Source organism: Eleutherodactylus coqui, chromosome 3 (genome assembly GCF_035609145.1).
Source record: "Eleutherodactylus coqui strain aEleCoq1 chromosome 3, aEleCoq1.hap1, whole genome shotgun sequence".
NCBI classification, from domain to species: domain Eukaryota; kingdom Metazoa; phylum Chordata; class Amphibia; order Anura; family Eleutherodactylidae; genus Eleutherodactylus; species Eleutherodactylus coqui.
This window is the reverse complement of record NC_089839.1, coordinates 140,225,832-140,245,898: the sequence shown is the minus strand read 5'-3', so window position 1 is coordinate 140,245,898 and position 20,067 is coordinate 140,225,832. Positions and strand designations below refer to the sequence as shown.

Here is a 20,067-nt window from a genome sequence, read left to right as displayed (position 1 = left end):
ACCAAATATTTGTGAAAAACTATAATAATTTTTATTTGTAGAGCGCCAACTTATTCCGCAGCATTTAAATTGTTACATAGAACTTGGAATATCCCACAATTTGTGCATCCTTTTTATTTCAAAATACAATAGATTCCTCCACAAAGCTGCTTGAAAATAGTCAGATTAAAAAGTATTTAAGAAAAAAAATCCACAACGTTAAAGAAATGACCTGATTGCTTGCACCAGTCTGGTCTGAACATCTAAATTGTAAGATTCCCACCATGGCACAGGGTCAGGGCTGAAAGCCTTCGCTACAGCCAGGTCTACTAGAGGATATCAGTCTGCCAGAAGGAGGAGACCAAGCCAGGAGGAAGAGTCATCCAGTTACACATACCTCTGGATTTAAAGGGCGGTAATCAGAAAGCCCGTGTACGGAGTACTGAGAGGGGTGGAGGTAACAGGATGAGAAATAGAGACCGGTGATTACTGACTGAAGTCCTTATGGCATTCCTCTGCCTAGGTAGAGAAGAAAACCTCTGTTTGCAGTTCAATGGATGAAGTGGATAGCCAGGAGTTTGCATCAGTTCTTGTCTTAATAGCAGAGGAGAGGCGGAAGGAGAATCTGATCCATGCTGTGGAGCAGAATAATCACGCAGTGTGATAGGGCCAGGCTTTTATAGCAAGTACAATCAAGACAGGAGGCAGGAACTAAGTAACTGAGATCAGCAAATACGGCTGAGAGGCATGCATGGAACTGTCCACAGGCTGGATAGCGCAGCAGTGAGAGCCACTGGCTGGAGTACAAGAGCCCCTGGATTCGAGTCCTGACACTTATCTAGAATCAGTTGGTCACTCAGGTAACTGCTATGTTAACAGCTTTTTTTTACTCATCAGCCTCCTGAGTCTCAGAAGCTCATGAGATGGAGCACTTCCGTGCTTATGTGCGTTGCAGTCAATATCTGCTGCTGAGAAGTGGAAAAGCTGGGTTAGCTGAACTGCTGTGACTTGCATTATAGGCATAAAGTATAGCACACGACTTTTCAGGGGACTGACTGCTGTAATCAAGCTTTTCCACTGCTCGAGTCAGTGCAGCCTCAATGCACAGTGGGAGAGCTGGGGTAACTTTTTACTTCTACATTGTGGCATTCCATTTTTCTGTTTCATCATGGAAGCAGAAAACCTGAATACCAGCCAGGAACAGATCAGTGATATTACAGACATGAATGGCGTCCACCGGACTCTGTTGACTATAGTGGGGTTTGTCTGGTTTTGTGATGCCTCCTGGCATTTTACCAGACTGCATGTAGATTTTTTTTTTCTGCCAGAGGCTTCTAATGCAGCCGTGAACATTCTCCCTGTGACCTGTAAGGCTATGTTGTCGGCCATTCCAGATCCTTTAGTCTTGGGACGATCTAGGAGGGCCAAACGTATCCCAGGTTCCCACAGGGAAAGAGGTCACAAGCAAGAGTTGCTGTAGAGGTCACTAAAAGCCTAACTTTTTTGGGGGGGGGGGGGGGGGGGTATATGTAATATTTTAGAAGGATGGGGAATTATGACTAGAGAATTACTTGCTCTAGTGGACCTGGTTGTAGGCATTTTTCCGCAGTCTCCCTACTGGATCCGCCCTGGTTACAAAAGCTGCTGCCTGCGCACTTTCCCTCGAGTAAGTGAGAAGCAGATTGTACAAGTAAAAGTGCTTGAACACAACTAGTGTGGTGAGACTTAGAACTGCAAAATCTCATGACCATTTTCCTCCCTGATAGTGTGTTTGGGGGACAATCTCTAATCAAGTGTAAGCTACATTAACCTCTTCCTGCCAGCTGTATAGCTATATATGCCTTTGACAGCTGACACCCACCTGCAACTCTGACAGTAGCGTTTAAATGTCCTGACTGACCCCGTTGCATCAAGATGTTATGGCAGCCTGGGACCTACTGAAAGTCCCTAGGGCTTCCATGATTATTTGCCTAAGATAAGTCTTTAATAGACAGCCTGTTAAAACAAAACTTTTTCCAGTTGTTGCATCAAAAGATTTTAAAAAAATGGAATGTAAAAATTTTATCACTGCAGCCATAAAGTGATACTCTTGGAAAGAAAAATATGCAATGTCAGAATTTAATAAAAAGCTATCAAAAAGTCATATGTGCCCCAAATCTACCAATAAATACAGGTCAGGTTGTAAAAAAGAGCTCTCACACAGCCCTATTGACTGTAAAAACTTATGGTGATCAGAAGATGGTGACAGAAAGCAATTTAAAAAAAAAAAGGATTTTGTTTTTTTTTAATAAACTTGGTATCTCTATTTGTACCGACCCACAGAATAAAGAACATGCCATTTTACTACACCATGAACATGTTAGGGCTCACTCACAACATATTTTCACTGCGTGCTACGCGGCAAAAACGCATATGGCATGCACATTCTCTGCAGATTTTATACACCTACAGACTAGAATGGTGTGAATTGTGCACCAAAATAGGACATGCTGCATTTTCTTCACGGGTGGAAATCAAGAAAGAAAAGTAGGGCTGAATGTCTTAAATGTAAATCTATGGGCCTCTAGCACTATGTATTACGTCTGCATAATATGATCGTGTGAGTGAGCCCTTAAAAACAGCCCACGCCCTCAAACAATGATGTCATTTTACACTACTTTAAAAGTCCAGGTACTCTTAACAAATTTCCATTTAGAGCACTCTTCCTTCATTTGCTGTTTACGACTCCTTCTGGCAGCTGAAGACCGCCCCATGTAGCGCTATAAGGGCCGTCTTCAGCTGCCGAAATAGGCTAAAAATGTCCAACTGAGCAGGAGTGCTCTAGAGTGAAAATGCGCAGGTACTTCTCTTTTTTAAGTTTTCCAATACATTATATGGTGCTTTAAATGGAAACCATTGACAAATGCAGCTCGTCTTGTAAGAAACGAGCCCTCAAGAGAAGAGGGTAGATATGTCACCAGAAAAATAGTTTATTTCTTTTGAAAGGGGAAATGCCAGAACTGCAGCATGTGACCTGGACATAGGAGCACCATAATCCTTGGTCACTAAAGGGTTAATGTAGCAGTTGGGAGTTGATAACTATTTAATAATCTGCTACCGTACATAAGGAGAATGCAGGAGTGACCGCTTCCTCTGATATAACAAGGTTACTTTGGTTTCATTTGTCTCATCTTTGTGTTCCTTTTTCTCTATCCTTCATTCTTCTTTTCTTCTGCAGTTCCTGGTTTTCCCTACCCTACGGCGGCGGCAGCCACCACGGCAGCAGCCTTTAGAGGGGCACACTTAAGGGGACGTGGGAGGACTGTTTATGGGGCTGTGCGAGCAGTACCACCTACTGCCATCCCAACCTACCCTGGGTAAGTGGAAGGCTTAAATTTCAGAGGGATAACTGAGGAAGAAAGAACCATAAGATGGACTAGGAATATAGCGTAGATGCCAGACAGCTTTGGGTAGTAGTGCTGTCCTTGTCATGGATAGAGCAATGTTTAGAGGGAATCTGTCAGCGACCATAAACTAAGCTGTGGTACTTATAGTTTAGGTGAAGGGGAGCGGTCTCTCATACTCGCCCAGTTCTCCATTCCTGTGGTATTCCCCCGGTGAAGTCGGCACACTTGCAGAAGGTTGATTCTTTTCAGGAGGCTGTGCACCTCCCATTCATCTCTATGAGAGGCGCACGCAGCATCACCTAAATAAGCACCGTAACTTAGTTTTTGGTGGTTGTAGTTGATGACTGGTTCTGTGTAAAGAAATGGCTTCAATAAATCTTTACTATTTTAGATTAAAGTGCAGAAGACTTATTTTAGAGATTTTTCACATACAATGTGATTATGTGATAGAGCAAAAGTACAACCGTAAAGAATCCTCACACCTTACTTAGTATACGGAAGGCTGCTGTCAGATGGAAGCGAGGAGAGTTTGCGGACAGAATATTTACAGATGATACAAGTGATGAATGGCCCTAAGATTAGTGTATATCTAGATGGAAGGGCAGGACCGGGTTGTGGGGGCGGGGAGGAGGCTCTATATAAAGCTTGTCAATAACTGCACTTCTGTTTGTGTGACCAGTCATAGCTGACACGCATGAATTGTGGCCTCATACATAATAACTGGGTGAGCAAATTTGAATGATGTATGAATAACCGTAGTCATAGACCTTCATTCACAGCATCTTTCTCAAAGAAAAAAAAGTTAAGTGATGTTAAAGCTTTTTAGAAATGAACTTTTTGCATGATTTTACACATTACAAATACTGCATTGATTTAAAGGGGTTAGCCACTCTATACTGAATATAACGAATTGTCCTGCATGATGATTAAGTGAAGGTTCTGACACTGTCCTTATTGAATATTAGCACCATTCTTCTGCACTCGTGAAGCTATGCCATGGCTATATGTGACCCTTCCAGTAGTCTCGTCCACTGGGATGGAGGAGGCTGAGTGATGTGGGCGGCTTCACACGTGCAGGCATTTGGTAAAGGTCGTGTCTGTGACATCGCAACCTCCATGCCAAGGCAATTATATGCATTAGAGTAATGCACCCATTCTATACGTCTAACAAGTTTGCTGTGAACGGTTTTCCGATTTATTTAGTTTGTTTTGTAGGACAAGAACTATCCACAGGATAGGTGATAAGTATCTGGTGAGAGTCTGACCACTGGGAAGCCCCACAATAAAGAAAAAGGGGGCAATGGAATGAATAGACCAGTGGTCACACGTGTGCATTACTGTTCCATTCATTCCCAGGGTACTACAGGAGGCGGCAGAGTACTTGGGGACCTGCATTCTCATGATCGATGGAGCCCCAAGGGGGTGGACCCTTACCAATCAGATACACTTAAAATGAATTCTAAGATACTTGGACGATTCCCGGTTATCAGTAGGGTTTGTCTCATGAGGACAACACTTGTCCATGAACTCTAGAAGGCTTCTTTCAGGTCTTTTTTTTCCATTTGATTTTTGTTTTTTAGTTTTTTTTTTTTCCTTCATGTATTTTAATTTAACCTCGTAGGGATCAGCCTGTTTTGCACCTTTTTAAAGGTGTGTTTCAGAGACTGGATGAAATGTTCAAAATTTATCTAACGTTTCTGCTTATTGCCATTATTTCAAAAGCCCATCTAAATCGTCAAACTGATCACCAGTACTTATTTGGTTCTTAATTTGAAAAATTAAAATTTACGGTGTTTTAAACATTTTTGATTCATAATTTGTATAATCTCGAATTACATGGTGGCTTTAGCACAATTTATGTTGGTGTGCTGATTTTTTTCTTTATATACCGTATATTCCGGCGTATAAGACGACCCCCCAACTGTCACCTTATACGCCGGGAATAGAGTGGAGCAAAAAAAAAATAAAAATATGTACTCGCCTCCCCCGGCGTTCGCTCCCTCCTGGTCCCCGGCAGAGCATTGCTTTCTGGACGCAGGGCCGTCAGCCAATCACAGCCATTCAATGACATCATTGAATGGCTGCAATTGGCTAAAACACATGTGCCTTCAGCCAATCACAGTCATTCAATGATGTCATTGAATGGCTGTGATTGGCTGACAGCGTGTGTTAGCCAATCACAGTATTAGCTTTCTGAAGGCGGGGATTTCAAGCCCTGTGTCCAGAAAGCAATGCTCTGCCGGGGACCAGGAGGGAGCGACAGCCTGCAGCAGCGCCGCAGAACGCCGGGGGAGGTGAGTAATGATTTTTTATTTTTTTTTTGTATTACCGGCATAAGACGACCCCCGACTTCAGAGCAGATTTTTCGGGGTTCAAAAGTCGTCTTATACGCCGGTATATACAGTACATATTCTTATTTTTGTAATTTATTTTTCCCTACTTATGAAATCTAAGTTTTTCATGTCTTCATAGACTTCTGGGAAACATCTGCATTTTGTATTTATTTTAATAATTTTTTCAATTTCACACTTTTTAAGTGTAACTGTAGCATCTATAGGAGCCTCTGTTACAGAAGAAAACATTCCCCTAGTGTGAGATTGGTTGCCGGCAGTCATGTGATCGCTGGGTCGCATGCAGGAAATGGCGCTGCCGCTTCCTGTATTCTCTACATAGCGCTACGGTGTCCTATAAATGAAGGCAGAGTCCATTAAAGTCCGCTTGTACCTTCTCTTTTGCGTTGTCGGCTGTGTCTAACAACTGAGAACCCGTCCTGCTCCAACTAGATTGCAGGAACTTTAATCTCGTGCCGTATATTTACTATTGGCCAAGATTTAACTCTTAGATCAAGCACCGTATGTTTACGGCGCTTGGTCGTTAACGCTCTGCAATCTAGCGGGAGCAGATCGGGTTGCATTTTTTTTTTTAAATTGGCACAATGTTGCTGTATATGCAATTTTAATAATTTTTTACTTTTTTTTTTTTTGTTAGTGGTTTAAAAACAAATTCCACTTTTTGGAGGGTTTTATTTTCACAGTGTTCTGTGACATGATAAATGTATTCTCTCGGTCAATACAAATCCGATTCCGTCTTAGTAAAAATATAAACTATATAAATTTTGTTTACTTGTGCACAATAAAAACATTCTAATAAATTTAGTATTTTGTGACATTCCAAGATTTATTTTCCTGCTGATGGAGCCATGGCAGCCCATCAACCCCCCCCCCCCCCCCCCCACACACCTCCCAGTTGTCCTTGGGGTTACTGATGGCAGTTAAACTGCAGTGTAATCAAAGGAAGTGATCAAATGATTGTGTAGTTAAGTCCCATAGTTTACCCCAAAATGGTGTCAATGAAAAAAACCCTCATAAAAGGTACATTGATGGAAAAATGTTACAACTTTTATAAAAGTATTGTGCACAAATAAAATAAAAACTGCAACTCTGAAGCATATACAGTACAATACATATAGATGAGGCTTTCAAAGCCGCACGTACACATGCCACATAAAAACCAGAGCATGCTGCAGGTTTTCACATCGGCAGCATGCTCACACAGACGTGCACATCTGGATTTTGCTGTCGATTTGTCTCGTATTTGTGGTAGATTATGGTCTGGGCATGTATATTTTTCAATTTAGTGCTGTTGGAAAATAAACTTTGCCTTTCAAAAACACAGCTTTTTTATGTCAAGGGCTTATTTTTTTGCAGGCAGAGATGAAAAACCAAATATTGCTGAACAGCAAGTGACAAAATAGGTTGTATAGTTATGGGCTTAACTGGCTTCATCTGGTAAAAGCCCAAATACTGCTTTTAGGTTTCCTTCTTTTTTTTGCCCCTAAAATATGTAAGAGCCCACTTTTTTATAAACTGGTACATGCATTTTCTTAGAGGCGTATTTTCTTGGACACTCTTCTTTTTTCTATTTTTTTTTTCTTCCTGTAGAAAAGTTAATTGGAAAATGTCAGAAAAAGTGCAATAAACCATAAAACCACCAAGAATTGAAGGAAGGAAATGCGATAGTCCAGCACACTGTAGTGCATTTATAATGCTATATTGCATCCAGACATTGGCTGTAGGTCTGCATCTTTTTAAAGTCGTTAAAGTGTTTTTTTTCGTAATTATAAAAATAAGATGGAGTCAGCTGACTCAGTTTTTTAAAAATATTACTTAAATTGTCATTTTATATTAAAAAGTATGCAGAATATTTGGAAACTGTCCTCATGTACCTGTGCTTATTTTTCTAGAACACTAAACGTCTAAGATAGAACATGATTGAAAAGGCACCTTGTACCCAAAGTGGTATTAAAAAACAAGTCTACTCATCCTTCAAAAAACAAGTCCTCCCACAGCTCTGTATTTGAGCAAAAAATCAGTTGCTGAATTTAGTGATGCTAGAAAAGAATTTCTATGAAAAAGGGGGGGGGGGGGGAAATGCTATCTCTGCAATTGTACTAACCTGCAGAATAAACTATTTATACTGCACGATGAGCGGCGTATAGAAAAAGCACAAAAGAGTGGCAGATTTTGACAGCAATCAAACGTTTGTCTACACTGAAATGTTTTAGTGCCAATGAATGTCAGCCTCTCCCACAGAAAACAAGCCCTTGCACAGAGTTGAAGATTAAAAAACCTATGGGTACGGAAATATGGCAATGAAAAATTGAGCAAAAATAGTAAAAAAAAAAATTAAATATATAAAAAAAATAAAAAATAAAAATATATATATATATATCTAAATTTGGCATCGCCGGATTTGACTTAACCAGCAGAATAAAGTGAAATGCATGGTGAATGCCAAAGCAATGAAATCAGTACAACAATGACCTCATTACTTTTTTTCCACTCCATTCCTCCCCCAAAAAATTAAATTAAAAAGGAAAACCGTTATATACTCTGTCGGTTTAATGTGGGGGCACACGTAAAATGTGCATACATCTAATAGCCCAAACAAAACTTGTACATTTGGGGGCAACAGAAGTAAAGGGTGTAGTTTCTGAAATGGGAATACTCTGGGGGGAGCAGAGGGTTCCGTTGTCCTGAATATCTCAATGGCTCCGCAAATTTTATAAGCCTTTTGATGTCTAAAATAAATGTATGGGTACGAAATGATGCCAACATAGTTTGCATTTACTGAATGTCCACTATCTTGTGAGACAGGGGTATCTGTTTACAAAACATATAGGCCAAAATTAAGCACAAATAAACTACATGTTCGGAATGATTTTTCCTATTCAAGTAATTTTTCAAAATGTGTTTTTTTTGTTGTTTTTTTTGTTTCTTTTTCTAATACGTTTTTACCACAGATGTCAGATTTAAAAAATGGCTTTGCATTGGTTGCACAAATCTATCTGGTAGTATTTAAAAGCTTTGTGCGGCTTCAGCCCCTACGGCCATGGAGAATCAGAATCACAAATTCAATAGAAGGGAAACACCACAGACTTGGGTTTAGATGCACTTTTAAAAATGGATTACACTTTATTAGTTTAATCACGATTCCAAAGACCTACAGGTTGTAGCAAATTTTCAGACTATTGTCCTTCAAGCTACACTATGTTGACAAAAGTATTGGGATGACCACCAATCCAATTCAGTCAGGGGAAGGGGAGATGTGTGATCATGAAGTATAAAGAAGAGTATCACACAGGCATATCACAGTAAAAAAAAATAAAAAATCAGAATGCCCAAAGTGTACAGTTGAGAGACTTCCAATAGACTATAGTGGTGAGATGTCACCTGAGCAATCAATTAGTATAGGACATCTTAGTGCTTTTGGACCTTCCAAAGTCCACTGTTCACAATGTTGTTCGAAAATGGAAAATGTCTGTGTGCAGGGCAGCCCCGTTTGGGGAGACCATGTAAACTGACAAAACCTGGGCAGCAAAGCCTTGTACCATCTGTTAAGGCTCGCTCAGGTCTCACAGGCCGTTGGAATATCCATTAGCACCAGACTAATCCGTAGGGAACTGCATGTGAAGCTTTACCATGGTCAAGCGGCTACACACAAGCCAAACATTGCGTCAGTGAATGTTGGTCTTGGACTGGAAATGAGTGGAAGCTAGTGTTGTGAACAGCTTACTCAGTACACCATCTTCTGATTTGTATGACTGCATCATCCCAGAAGTTTAAAGGAGTATCTATTATGATGTGGTGTTTGCTGGGAAGGACTAGGGCCATTGATTTATAGTGAACACCAATTGGTACAGACACATTCTGGACAATGTAGCATTACCTACCCTGTGGCAATACCTTGTTACAGCTACTTGTCTCTACCAGCATGACAGAGCTCCATGTCATACAGCACGCAATACTGAGGCTTGGTTTGAGGAGAAGAATGTCTACCTTCATTGGCTGGCCCAAAGTCCAAGTTTCAATCCCATCAAGCATCTTTGAGAAGAACTAGAACGCCATATCTGTGCACATCTAACATGCTCATCTCCCACATCAACATCTAAAGCTATATTCGAGGAATGGAGGCAAATCCTTCCACACATCTATCAGGATTTTGTTGAAAACATGCCAAGGAGGCTTACTGCAGTTATTGGGACAAAAGGCAGCCCAACACTGTATTGAAAAATGTGAATAAAATCAAATTTCATCACTATCTGTGTCCCAATACTTTTGTCAATATAGTGTACATAGCAAAGGATATAACTGCAAATGGTTGCGTATACCAAGTCCAAAGGTAATTCCAGGAGACTTTGTGGAAAAGTGACCCAACATGCATGACATACTAGGCTCAGGAAAAACCCATGAAGGATAATAAACAGCTTGGTCAGCAGGGAAGCTGCTACTCTGATGAAGGACTTGTCCACTTGAAAAGAGGGTACATCAGTTCTAGCAGTTCCTCAATCAGGTTTACGGACTCAACATATATCTCAGTATATCAAGATTTATTAACTGAGAATAAAACCTTCAATCCATTCAGCACAAGACTATGCCTCTTTGCCAGGAGAGTAATTGACATCACTGTCTAACTTTCTTCTCCTGACACTGCAGAAGTGACACATTGTTACCTTAAGATGGCCACTATCCTTTTTTGTCAAATATCATTTTTATTTTGAGATTTTGTAAACCTTTTCCCATTACAATTTAAAAAAAAAAGAATACAGAAATGAAGTATATTTTGGAACAGGACAATTCTTATTTTCAACTACTATCCTTTTTTAACCCTTTCCAATCCAATTTGTATCCTGGTTTTCCTAGGGGGCTTACTCTCTTTTTTTGCTGTTATAAAACAGAGCTATCTGCTGGCTAAAGCCAGTACTGCATGAGGTGTCACGTTGGATAGGCTCCTACAGCAGAGAGGCTGGCAATATACAGTAAGAGAACCCTGACAGATGTCTTCCAACATCGGAGCTGGACAGCCCTTAATCATAATGTCTTAAGATGTCAGACAGTGGAGTGGAAAGGGTTAAAGACCTTTTTTATATACATAAAAACAAACTAAGTATGAAAACTTAAGGCATTTGAGGCTATTTGAACTTTTCTTAATATCCATTACAAAAGGTCAATATGTGATATGGTCAGATGACCAGTATTAGCAGAAATTTGTACAAAGGATCAGTTTGAAAATCAGCTAGATGTGATAGCAAGAAGGGGCAGCAAGAAAGGCTAATGTTAGAAGAAAAAAAACATCTGGAGAAAAAGAAGAGATGGGGAAAGTGGAGATTAACATGAATTTGGATGCTGTTATGGGGCAGCCATACAGACTGCTTGATCCTGTGTTTTTATATATAGTTGTAACCTTTTCATTGCAAGGTTCATGACTCGCAAAGTCTCTTAAATGGAAAAACACAATGGCCTTTCGTATAGTGTCAGTAATGTTTTCATTTTTGCATGAAAGATGTAACAATACAAAATGCAGAAGTATTTAAAGGATTATAATCCTTTCTGGGCTAAAGATATATGGACCCCCTTCTGTGTGTTGTCCAACAGTTATAGGGTTTTACCTTTTTTGTTTTTAGATGGTTTACATTTTTTAGCATATGCATCAATTATGTACAGTTACTTACAAATCTGACAACTTTTAAGCAGTCATGTTATTTTCACAGGTAATAATACAAAAAAGCTAGAGCCTTTCTTATAGGATCATGGCATTATTCTGGTCATATCTTGATGACTCTGCTGTGACCTCCACAGGTAACAGAGCATGCCTAGAGCGCATACACCTACGGAAATCTAGGAGTCCACTTTAGAATACAGCATTAATAGAACGTGGCTGTTGTAAAGCATATTCTTGAACGGCCCAGTTAGGATGGCTGCCCAATATTGCATCACAGTAACTTAGGAAAAAAAAGAATTCTAAATAAAAAATTAGAAAAAAGGTTACTCTACTTGGTTAAAACAAGTGTGTCATCTATTTCATGCTGACCCACCCATGGGCTCAAAAATGCATCCTCCTGTCTTTTAAAGATCATTTTACTCTGAAAAAGATTTGCACACTTTTGGTTGGGCTAAAAACACTAGATATTTATATTCAACTACAGAATTTTAACTAATATCTACATGCATATCATTTGGGTTTGTGGAGCTTTTGAAGTTTTGTGGAAACGTGCTTCTAGAATTATGCAAAATAACCCTTTCCAATCCATTGTCTGACGTCTTAAGACATTATGATTTAAGGCTGTACCACTCCGATGTTGGAAGATGCCCGTCGGGGTTCTCTTACTGTATATTGCCAGCCTCTCTGTCGGAGCCTATCCAACGTGTCACCTCATGCAGTACTGGCTTTAGCCAGCAGACAGTGCCGTTGTATAACGGCAGAAAAAGAGTAATTCCCCTAGGAAAACCAGGATACAAATTGGATTGGAAAGGGTTAAAGCCAGAAAAACTTGTGCGTTTTAAAATTACAACAAGGTGCGACGGTGGCCCAAGGCTAATTTTTACATGAGTGCAATATGGGCAAAGAAATGGACCTATGATGCCTTTTGGGAGATCAGACCTGTGCATGGGTCAGGATCAGAAATGTACCCTTGTGTTTTGATTGGCCTAAGAAAACTCTCCATTTTAAATTTTAACTTTTTCGTTTTGTGGGGTCTTTTTTCAATATTTTAGATAACTTGCGCAGAGAGTACACTTGAGAACACCGTATAGGACATCTGACATTTTACCAGCAATGTACCACAAAATCATGATTTAAAAGCACTAAAATGTATTCAAGTTTTAAAAAAAAAAAGCCAGTATGTATGTAAAAGCCAGGGACTATAGAATTTGTCTTATTCTACAATGTACGCTATGGTGCATCAAAGGTGTTGTTGCATAATACTTTCACCATAGAGTCTTTCTGTGGACATTATTTTGTGTAAACTTATGCAAAAAGGTCAACTTTTTTGATAGGATTATTTTCTATGTATCGACAAGGTCAATTTAAATGATTCCTTTCTATTTTCAACCCTTAATGTACTAAAAGTTGTATGTTTTTTGTGGGAGGTTTAGTTTACATCAGATGCTGTTGATTGTGGTCAGGGTGGGGAGAAAAGGGTTATTCATACATCTTTTGCCTGCTTATGATTTATATGGCATGGTGCATGCAGCTGCTGTTAATAACCGGAATGTGTTTTGTTTTTGTTTTTTTGTTTTTTTATCATTATATCCCACCCCCTTTCCTGGTGTGATTCTATAGTGTGCTATATCAGGATGGATTTTATGGCACTGAATTATATGTAAGTATGCAACGAAGAATTTAAAAATACCAAATACATTTTTAAAAACCCTAAGATATTTTGATATCAATCAATTATAATTCCACCCTGCTTCCCACTTCCCCTTCCCTCTTTGCCCATGCAAGCCAGCCTTAATTTCCATTCATATCACTTTTTTCCATTCTTATTTTGAATTGTGTCTTTAAACCTTTTTAGTGCAGTAATTCATGGTCTTATTTAATCATGTTTTTTCTTTCCCTTTGTAACATCGGTGGAGTGTTGTCTGGGAATGCAGGCATGCTGTTTTTTAAACACTGCTCTGGCTGTTGGAATGGTAGACTTTGAGAAAAAGTTGGTGATGTTGTGGTGGCAGTGAATACATTCTAGTCAAGGCGTTTAATGCATGCAATTGTGATGGTCGCCTCCCCGCTACAGTCAGATGCTCTGGCCCCAACATAACAAGAGTCTCAATCGTCAAAGTGCTGGTTACCTATTTCATTCTGGGTTAGTTAAGAAATTTAGTTTAGGACTGGAGGTGGAGAGGGGAAAGAATATATGTATGTGTGTATATATACATATATATATGTATGTATATGTTTCTATTCATATGTGTGTGTATATATGTATTCTAAAACTTATGTAATTCTATTACACTCCCTCCTGCAACTGTAACTTTCCCTTTTTGTGCTTTCATACTTTTTCTATTTCTCTTGCTTTTGTGTGTTGCTCCCCCCTTTTTATATACTTTTGGTCCTCTCCATTTCTGCCTCCATTCCTAGCCTTCCAAATACCCCTGAGTTTAGATTTGTCCTCTTGGTGGGTAAAGAGGGATACAAGTGTTGAATAAGCAATTTTAACATGCTTTTTTACTATTTGATACTACAGGCTGGCTTGCTCCTTCCCAATGACTGGGAGTGTGTGGGCCACTGAGTGAATGGGGAAGAGGGCTGGGTTTCACGTTCAACCACTTTCTTTCCACAGGAGTCTTATGTTCATCATTCTTATCATGTTATATTTTAGCTCTTTTGTTTGTCAGGGTTTCAATATTGTTTTTGTTCTATTATAGACTAGTCTTACAGGAACCAATCTTAAACCCTAAACTACCTCAGGTAGGCGCCCTCCCACATGGCCTTCCTCCCCCCTTTTTGCCAACCAATCAGAGTGCAGATTGCTGTGAGCCAAGATTTAAATTACTAACCTATAATTAATGCCTTGTTGGAGAAGGGAACAGAGCCTTTGAAATCTTAAGCAGAACAAAGGTATGATTAGACCATCATTTGTAAAATGTATAAGTGAAATCAATTTTACATGTTCAATTCAAAGAGACCTCTAGAAGCATGATCCGTTTGTCCAAACCTTTACATAGCCATTTATAGTATTTGCAAATGAGTCCTGCTACAAAATGCAATGGGCTCATAATGTATGGCTGGCACATTGCATTTCTTGTTTGTTCAAGCAACACTGCTGAGTTGAAAGCTTACTTGCTGGTTTGCAGTGATACGATATGAGAGTTTTGCTTTTCATACCTGACCAGTCTTTGGGCATTTGTCGCCTGTTTCTTGGTTTTTCAGACATCACTGCAGTAGTTGGATGCTTGCATGTCTTTTTTTCATTATGGTTGGATTTGATGTATGATATTTAATCAACACTCCACTTTTTGGACAAAATTCTGTCCTAGGATAAAAGGGAAGGGTTTATATTACCTGCAGTTCTTCTTTACTGTCCCTCCGATCCGCTGGGCCCTCTTTTGGACTGTCCAATCTTGAGACTAATCCCCACAATGCACTGGTAGTGTTAGAATACTGATGCACTATACCTGCTCTATAACTGGCCAGAGCTGATCATGGTATTAGCTCTAGCCAATCGGTGCAGTCCACAGTGTGCATTAGGTAGTTAAAAATTGCAGTCATCTTGGATGGCTGAAAACCGCACGAAACTGGCGTATCGGAGGGGTGGCAGAGTACTGCAGGTGATAACCCCTTCCCTCAGTTTCAGAGGGAGCGCATTATTGGGATTGTAGAAGCTGGATGGTCGTATTGACTAATTGTCCCCCACCTGGGTTGTTCTGACCAGACTGTTAGGAGGTGTTGGGACCAGTGGATGTATGAGGGTACTGAAGGCGATCTGGCTCATGACGCCCTTGTCAGGCCACCAGTAGAGAGGAACGTCTGGCAAGTACCAGCAGCTCCAACTATTTAGTTGTCCGCCATCCAGAGACAGGTGGTGCCATCATTGCATTCTCCGTGTCTGTGTGAACCATTTCTAGGTGCTTGGCTAAGGGACATTTGGTCTCGCGGCCCCCATTTCGTGTAGGCCTTTGACCTCCACCATATCTCCTCCGTTTGCAGCAGTGGTTTCATGAACGCTAAAACTGGACTGATACGGAGTGGAACCGGGTTGACTTCAGTGGCTAATCCAGGTTTAGTTTGGGGACAAACAGCTGTGTTCCTGTCTACCTTTGCTGTGGCACAGCAATGTGCCCCCACTGCTGATGTGAACTGGGGGGTCATCACATATGACAATTGGTCACCCCTAGTTGTGGTATGAGGGACAATGGCAGCCCAGCGATATGTTCAGGACATCCTGCAGCCACATGTGTTCCTCTCATGGCAGCTTCCAAGAGGCAGCAGGATAATGCTCAGCCACACATGCCAGCCCGGGTCACAAAAGTAGAGACTGCCCAACAGGGTCCTAGAGCCTCTTTTAAAGTGTTTAATTTTTTTGCAGAAAACTGATCGTTTTGCTCCACTACATGCAGTTATCTTCGCTGTAGTTTTTCCAGCTTGCTGTGGGCAAAGCAGCATAACTGTTAATTGATCTTTGTTAGCTGTGTTACTAGGTGTTTGTGTGTTTGCATGGTCACAATATATATGTGTTGTGATTTTTTTTTTTTTTAAACCATTGGCCCAAGTGAAAAATTGCTTGTGTACATGAACCCATTCAAATGAATGTGTTCCTTTCTCGAACAAGTTCTGTCCATATTGCATTGGACTGAAGTCGCATGAGTCTCTCGCCTGTAAGTACAGCTTCATGCTGCTTTGCCTACAACATAAAGATATAGCAGAATAGACTAATAAAACCTCAGTAGAGGGATGTGGCCTAAACTGCGCCAAAGTTAGTTGTAATTTTTGGCATAAACTAAGCCAACTGTTTGGTCTAAACTTTGCTTATGTTATTTTATACTCCCCAAATAAACTGGAAACAAATGAAAACCTTATCAAATGGACACAAAGAGGTGTACGCTTCACAACAGAAGTGAATGGATCTTTTGTTTCCGCTCGGGGATTCCGTCACAGCAGCTGCCACGGAGCCCACTAAGTGGAGTTGCACTGCTTGTATAACAACACTGTGTGAATGCTCTCTAAATTTGCAGTCTCTCTAAATTTCCAGTTTCTCTAGCTTTTAGACACTATTAAAAGAAATCTATAAATAAGCCCCACTGACTGCAGATTTGATAGCTGTATGAGTGCTGGGAATCTGAGCCTGTGAAGACATGTGAGCCCCATACATTTGTATAGGCTGTGTATGATACGCTGACTAGATGCAACACATTGTGTATGGACAGCATTTTCATACGGATCCCTGCCCTGAAACAGACCAGGGAATTTAAAAAAAAATAAAAATTCACTGCACATGTGCATGTGATATGTGGGCATGTGCACTGCCATACACTGTCTCTGCCAGCAGAGTGTATGGGTAAAATGCTGCAGGGAGACCCGCAGCGGTTTACGTGAATCCTGTCATTGGAAAGTCTGTGCCACCCTACCCCCAAGTATTGTCTGTGCTACACTCCATGTAATATCACACAGACTCTAAAATACTAAGCGGAAAGCCTAGAAGCAATGGGATGAAACAAAGGGAGAAGACACAGATTAGATATTAGATAGTGAGGGTGATCAATGAGTGGAACAGGTTGCTACGGGAGGTGGTGAGTTCTCCTTCAATGGAAGTCTTCAGAGGCTGGACAGACATCTGTCTGGGATGATTTGGTAATTCTATATTGAGCAGGACCCTTCTAACTCTACCATTCTAGGATTCTATAGACCCGAAGACTTTGAAGGTCCCTTCCAACTGTACAAGTCAGAATTCTATCTATTTGACTTAAAAACTGAACATATAAATTTAAGTAAATCTGAGCTGGTCAGAACTGAGATTACATCATGACCGTCTGGCAGTTTGATGGAAAGAAATAACTAATCAAGAGAACACTAGCTTATCGGCCTCTTAAATATTAATAATAACTAGAGATGAGCGAGCACACTCGTTAAGGCGATTTACTTGAGAGATCATCGCCTTTTTCGAGTACCTGCTGGCTCGTCCCTGAAGATTCAGGGGGGCTGTGGAGGGGATAGGGAGGGAGAGAGAGATCTCTCTCTCTCCACCCCGCTCCCCTCTGCCGCCCCCCGCAGCCCCTCCGAATCTTTAGGGACGAGCCAGCAGGTACTCGAAAAAGGCGATGATCTCTCGAGTAAACCTTAACGAGTATGCTCGCTCATCTCTAGTAATAACTACTGCATTGGCTTTTTTTATCGGGGAAGGAGCATTTATGCTTTCTGGAATAAATTATTTGACGTTAGTATAACCGAGCAACTCCCTGCTGTATCACTATCCATTACCAGGCCACATTAAAAAAAAATAAAAAATAGAAGACAACAATCTTCTGTTTTTTAGATAATTATTACAGACAAAATGCATAAATCAACGTAATCAACCCAAGATAACCAACCAACACAAAGGGGGAGGTCCTTGGAGCACCAAATATTTTTCACCGCACCACGTAAAATGAAGCATATAACCATTGCCTTGAGGTGCTTCCAACCTCCTCGGAGACCCACTTGCCTTTTACCCAAGACTAGACACACCATCATCTTTGCAGGGATTACCCTACTGTCATAGAAAAGAGGTGACAGACCCAATCCAACCATGGCTAACATAGTCCCAATCCCACCTCCTCCAACAGCTCCTTCCTCGATCTTCATGTGACCATCCCCACAGATTTATCCAAAGATTGGGAGGCTGGGACTTGCTTCTTTTCTGGTTGCGATCTCCTCATGACTGATATCACCTACAGTTCTTAGTCTTTGCATACTTTTTGGCTCCACCCCTTCGCAATTACTCTTTTTTTTTCTGACTTCAACCTTACATTCCACTTCCCTGTTAACCCTATCAACCCTGTCATGCCCTAGACCACGCAGAGATGGGGAAAGGGAGTGACTTGTTGATAGTTTGGCTCATTTCAGTAACCAAGAGTGGGAAGAGGCTCCATACCATGCGACTGATGTCTGAGGCTGAGCTGGAAGTGGAGGTGCTGGCACTGCTGGATTCGCAGTGGATAACCACTTAAGGCCCAAACTAGACTACATCTTTAAGGATTTATCATGAAAGTAAACCGCTTTGAACAATGAGCATTTTTAAACATGGTAGATTGCCCACTGAAATCAATGGAGAGCATTTTTAACGCTGTCAAAAACACAGTAGAATGCGGTGTTTAGCATTTTACTGCATTTTTGAATGCAGCCGTTTATGCCACTGGGAGGGAAAATTGAAGTGGGGAGATCATTGGCTTGCTTTACTAAAAGTGCAGAAGCAACGTAGGCAAACACCCACTCTGAACGCTGTACAAAGTAGCTCTGCCTTGGCAAAAATGCAACAATTTTGCTATTGCCTATGTGAGTGGCCTAAAACACTTGCATATATACACTCCTAATTGTTGTCTTTGAGAAATATCTCAATGTATAAAATGGGATTGTTTATAATACCAATCACTTTATTAGCTATAGGGGTGGCAGGGGTCACAGACTGAACCCCTAGACTGGGGGGCCCAGAGGCACCCTAGCAACTATAGTACTAAGGACTAGAGGAACACTACTGCCAATTCTCTGCAGCTAGGTCCTGTACCGCAACATCTGCCGCCTGCATCTGTGCTCACATCACATACTCCTAGTCTCATCTCGGGCTTATGAATGCCTGACTCTTTCCTCTTGGTCTTGCAGGAGCAGCCACGGAAGGAGCTCTCGGCAGTGCAAGATAGGGAAATGGAGTATGTGATATGACAGGAGTTGTGGTCTGGAGGCCACCCCTTATTGTTGGGGCATTACGGGCTTGACTCGGAGGCACTATAATTGTGTGGAGAACAGGGAGCACAGAAGAGCTGCTATGAAGGCGGTGGTCAGTGGGCACTGAAAGGGTACATAGCCGCAGGGTTACAATTTCCCCTAAGCTAGGAGTGGCCCACCTCCCTATGCTATGATTGATGCCACAACCACTTGAGCCTCCCAGTGGTGCTTACATGATCACCCTGTGGCATCAGAGCCTGTCAGTCGACTTCTCCCCTGTGCTCTGTACAGTACCATCCTGATTGGCGGTCAACCACTTATTAAAGTGGAGATTAGCAGGTACTAATTAACTTGCTAAAGTATATAGATGGCCCGTGAGAACATATGCTGCAAAGTTATTGCATGCAAAATCATCTGAAGACAAGGTGGCATCCTGTCTAGGGAAGGAAAAACAAAGGTTCAGCCTCCAGAGGGGACAAGCATTCTTTAACATAACAGCTATAAATCTGTAGAATAGACTTTCAAGACCTGGTCATAGGAGGTGTATAGCAATTTTTTTTTTCTTCTATGTGGCTGTCTTCAGCTGCCGGAAGCAGCCAAAAACCGATGAAGATAGCCGATGGGGCATAGCATTTGGATGAGCGCTGCAGCCCCCTCATTCTAGCGATCAGTACTTTTGACATGTCTCTGACTTGTCAAAAGTTAGCGAAACACATTTTTTTTGTCTTCTAAAGAGTGGCTAAACTTTCAACTATCACCATATTACAAGACCCATAATGTTTGACAATTTTTTTCGTTGCTAGGCCAACATTAAGGCTTATTTTTTTTACATAACAGTTAGCTTTTATTGGTAGCATTCTTGTGTACAGAATTTTTTAATATAGCACATACATATTGCATAAAAAAAAATCATGTCTCAGTGAATAAATTACTACCCACAAAGATAGGTCATCCCTCCGGATCATTCTCCATACAGCCAAGAGCTGTGTGAGGAGGCGTTAATAAT

The 20,067-nt window shown here is 40.9% G+C and overlaps 1 protein-coding gene across 9 annotated transcripts in view; it reads left to right on the top strand.

Moving 5' to 3' along the window:
* Window positions 1–20,067, top strand: part of RBFOX2 (RNA binding fox-1 homolog 2) — a 242,997-nt gene that overhangs the window by 128,140 nt on the left and 94,790 nt on the right. For 4 of the 9 annotated variants that reach the window (XM_066596171.1, XM_066596164.1, XM_066596167.1 and 1 more), the window contains 2 exons: window positions 3,197–3,335; window positions 14,072–14,114. In XM_066596171.1, coding sequence (XP_066452268.1) covers window positions 3,197–3,335; window positions 14,072–14,114 — 182 coding nt within the window. Of the gene's footprint in view, window positions 1–3,196; window positions 3,336–12,986; window positions 13,027–14,071; window positions 14,115–20,067 lie in introns of all 9 variants that reach the window. The other 5 variants (XM_066596172.1, XM_066596165.1, XM_066596168.1 and 2 more) reach the window with 3 other exon arrangements.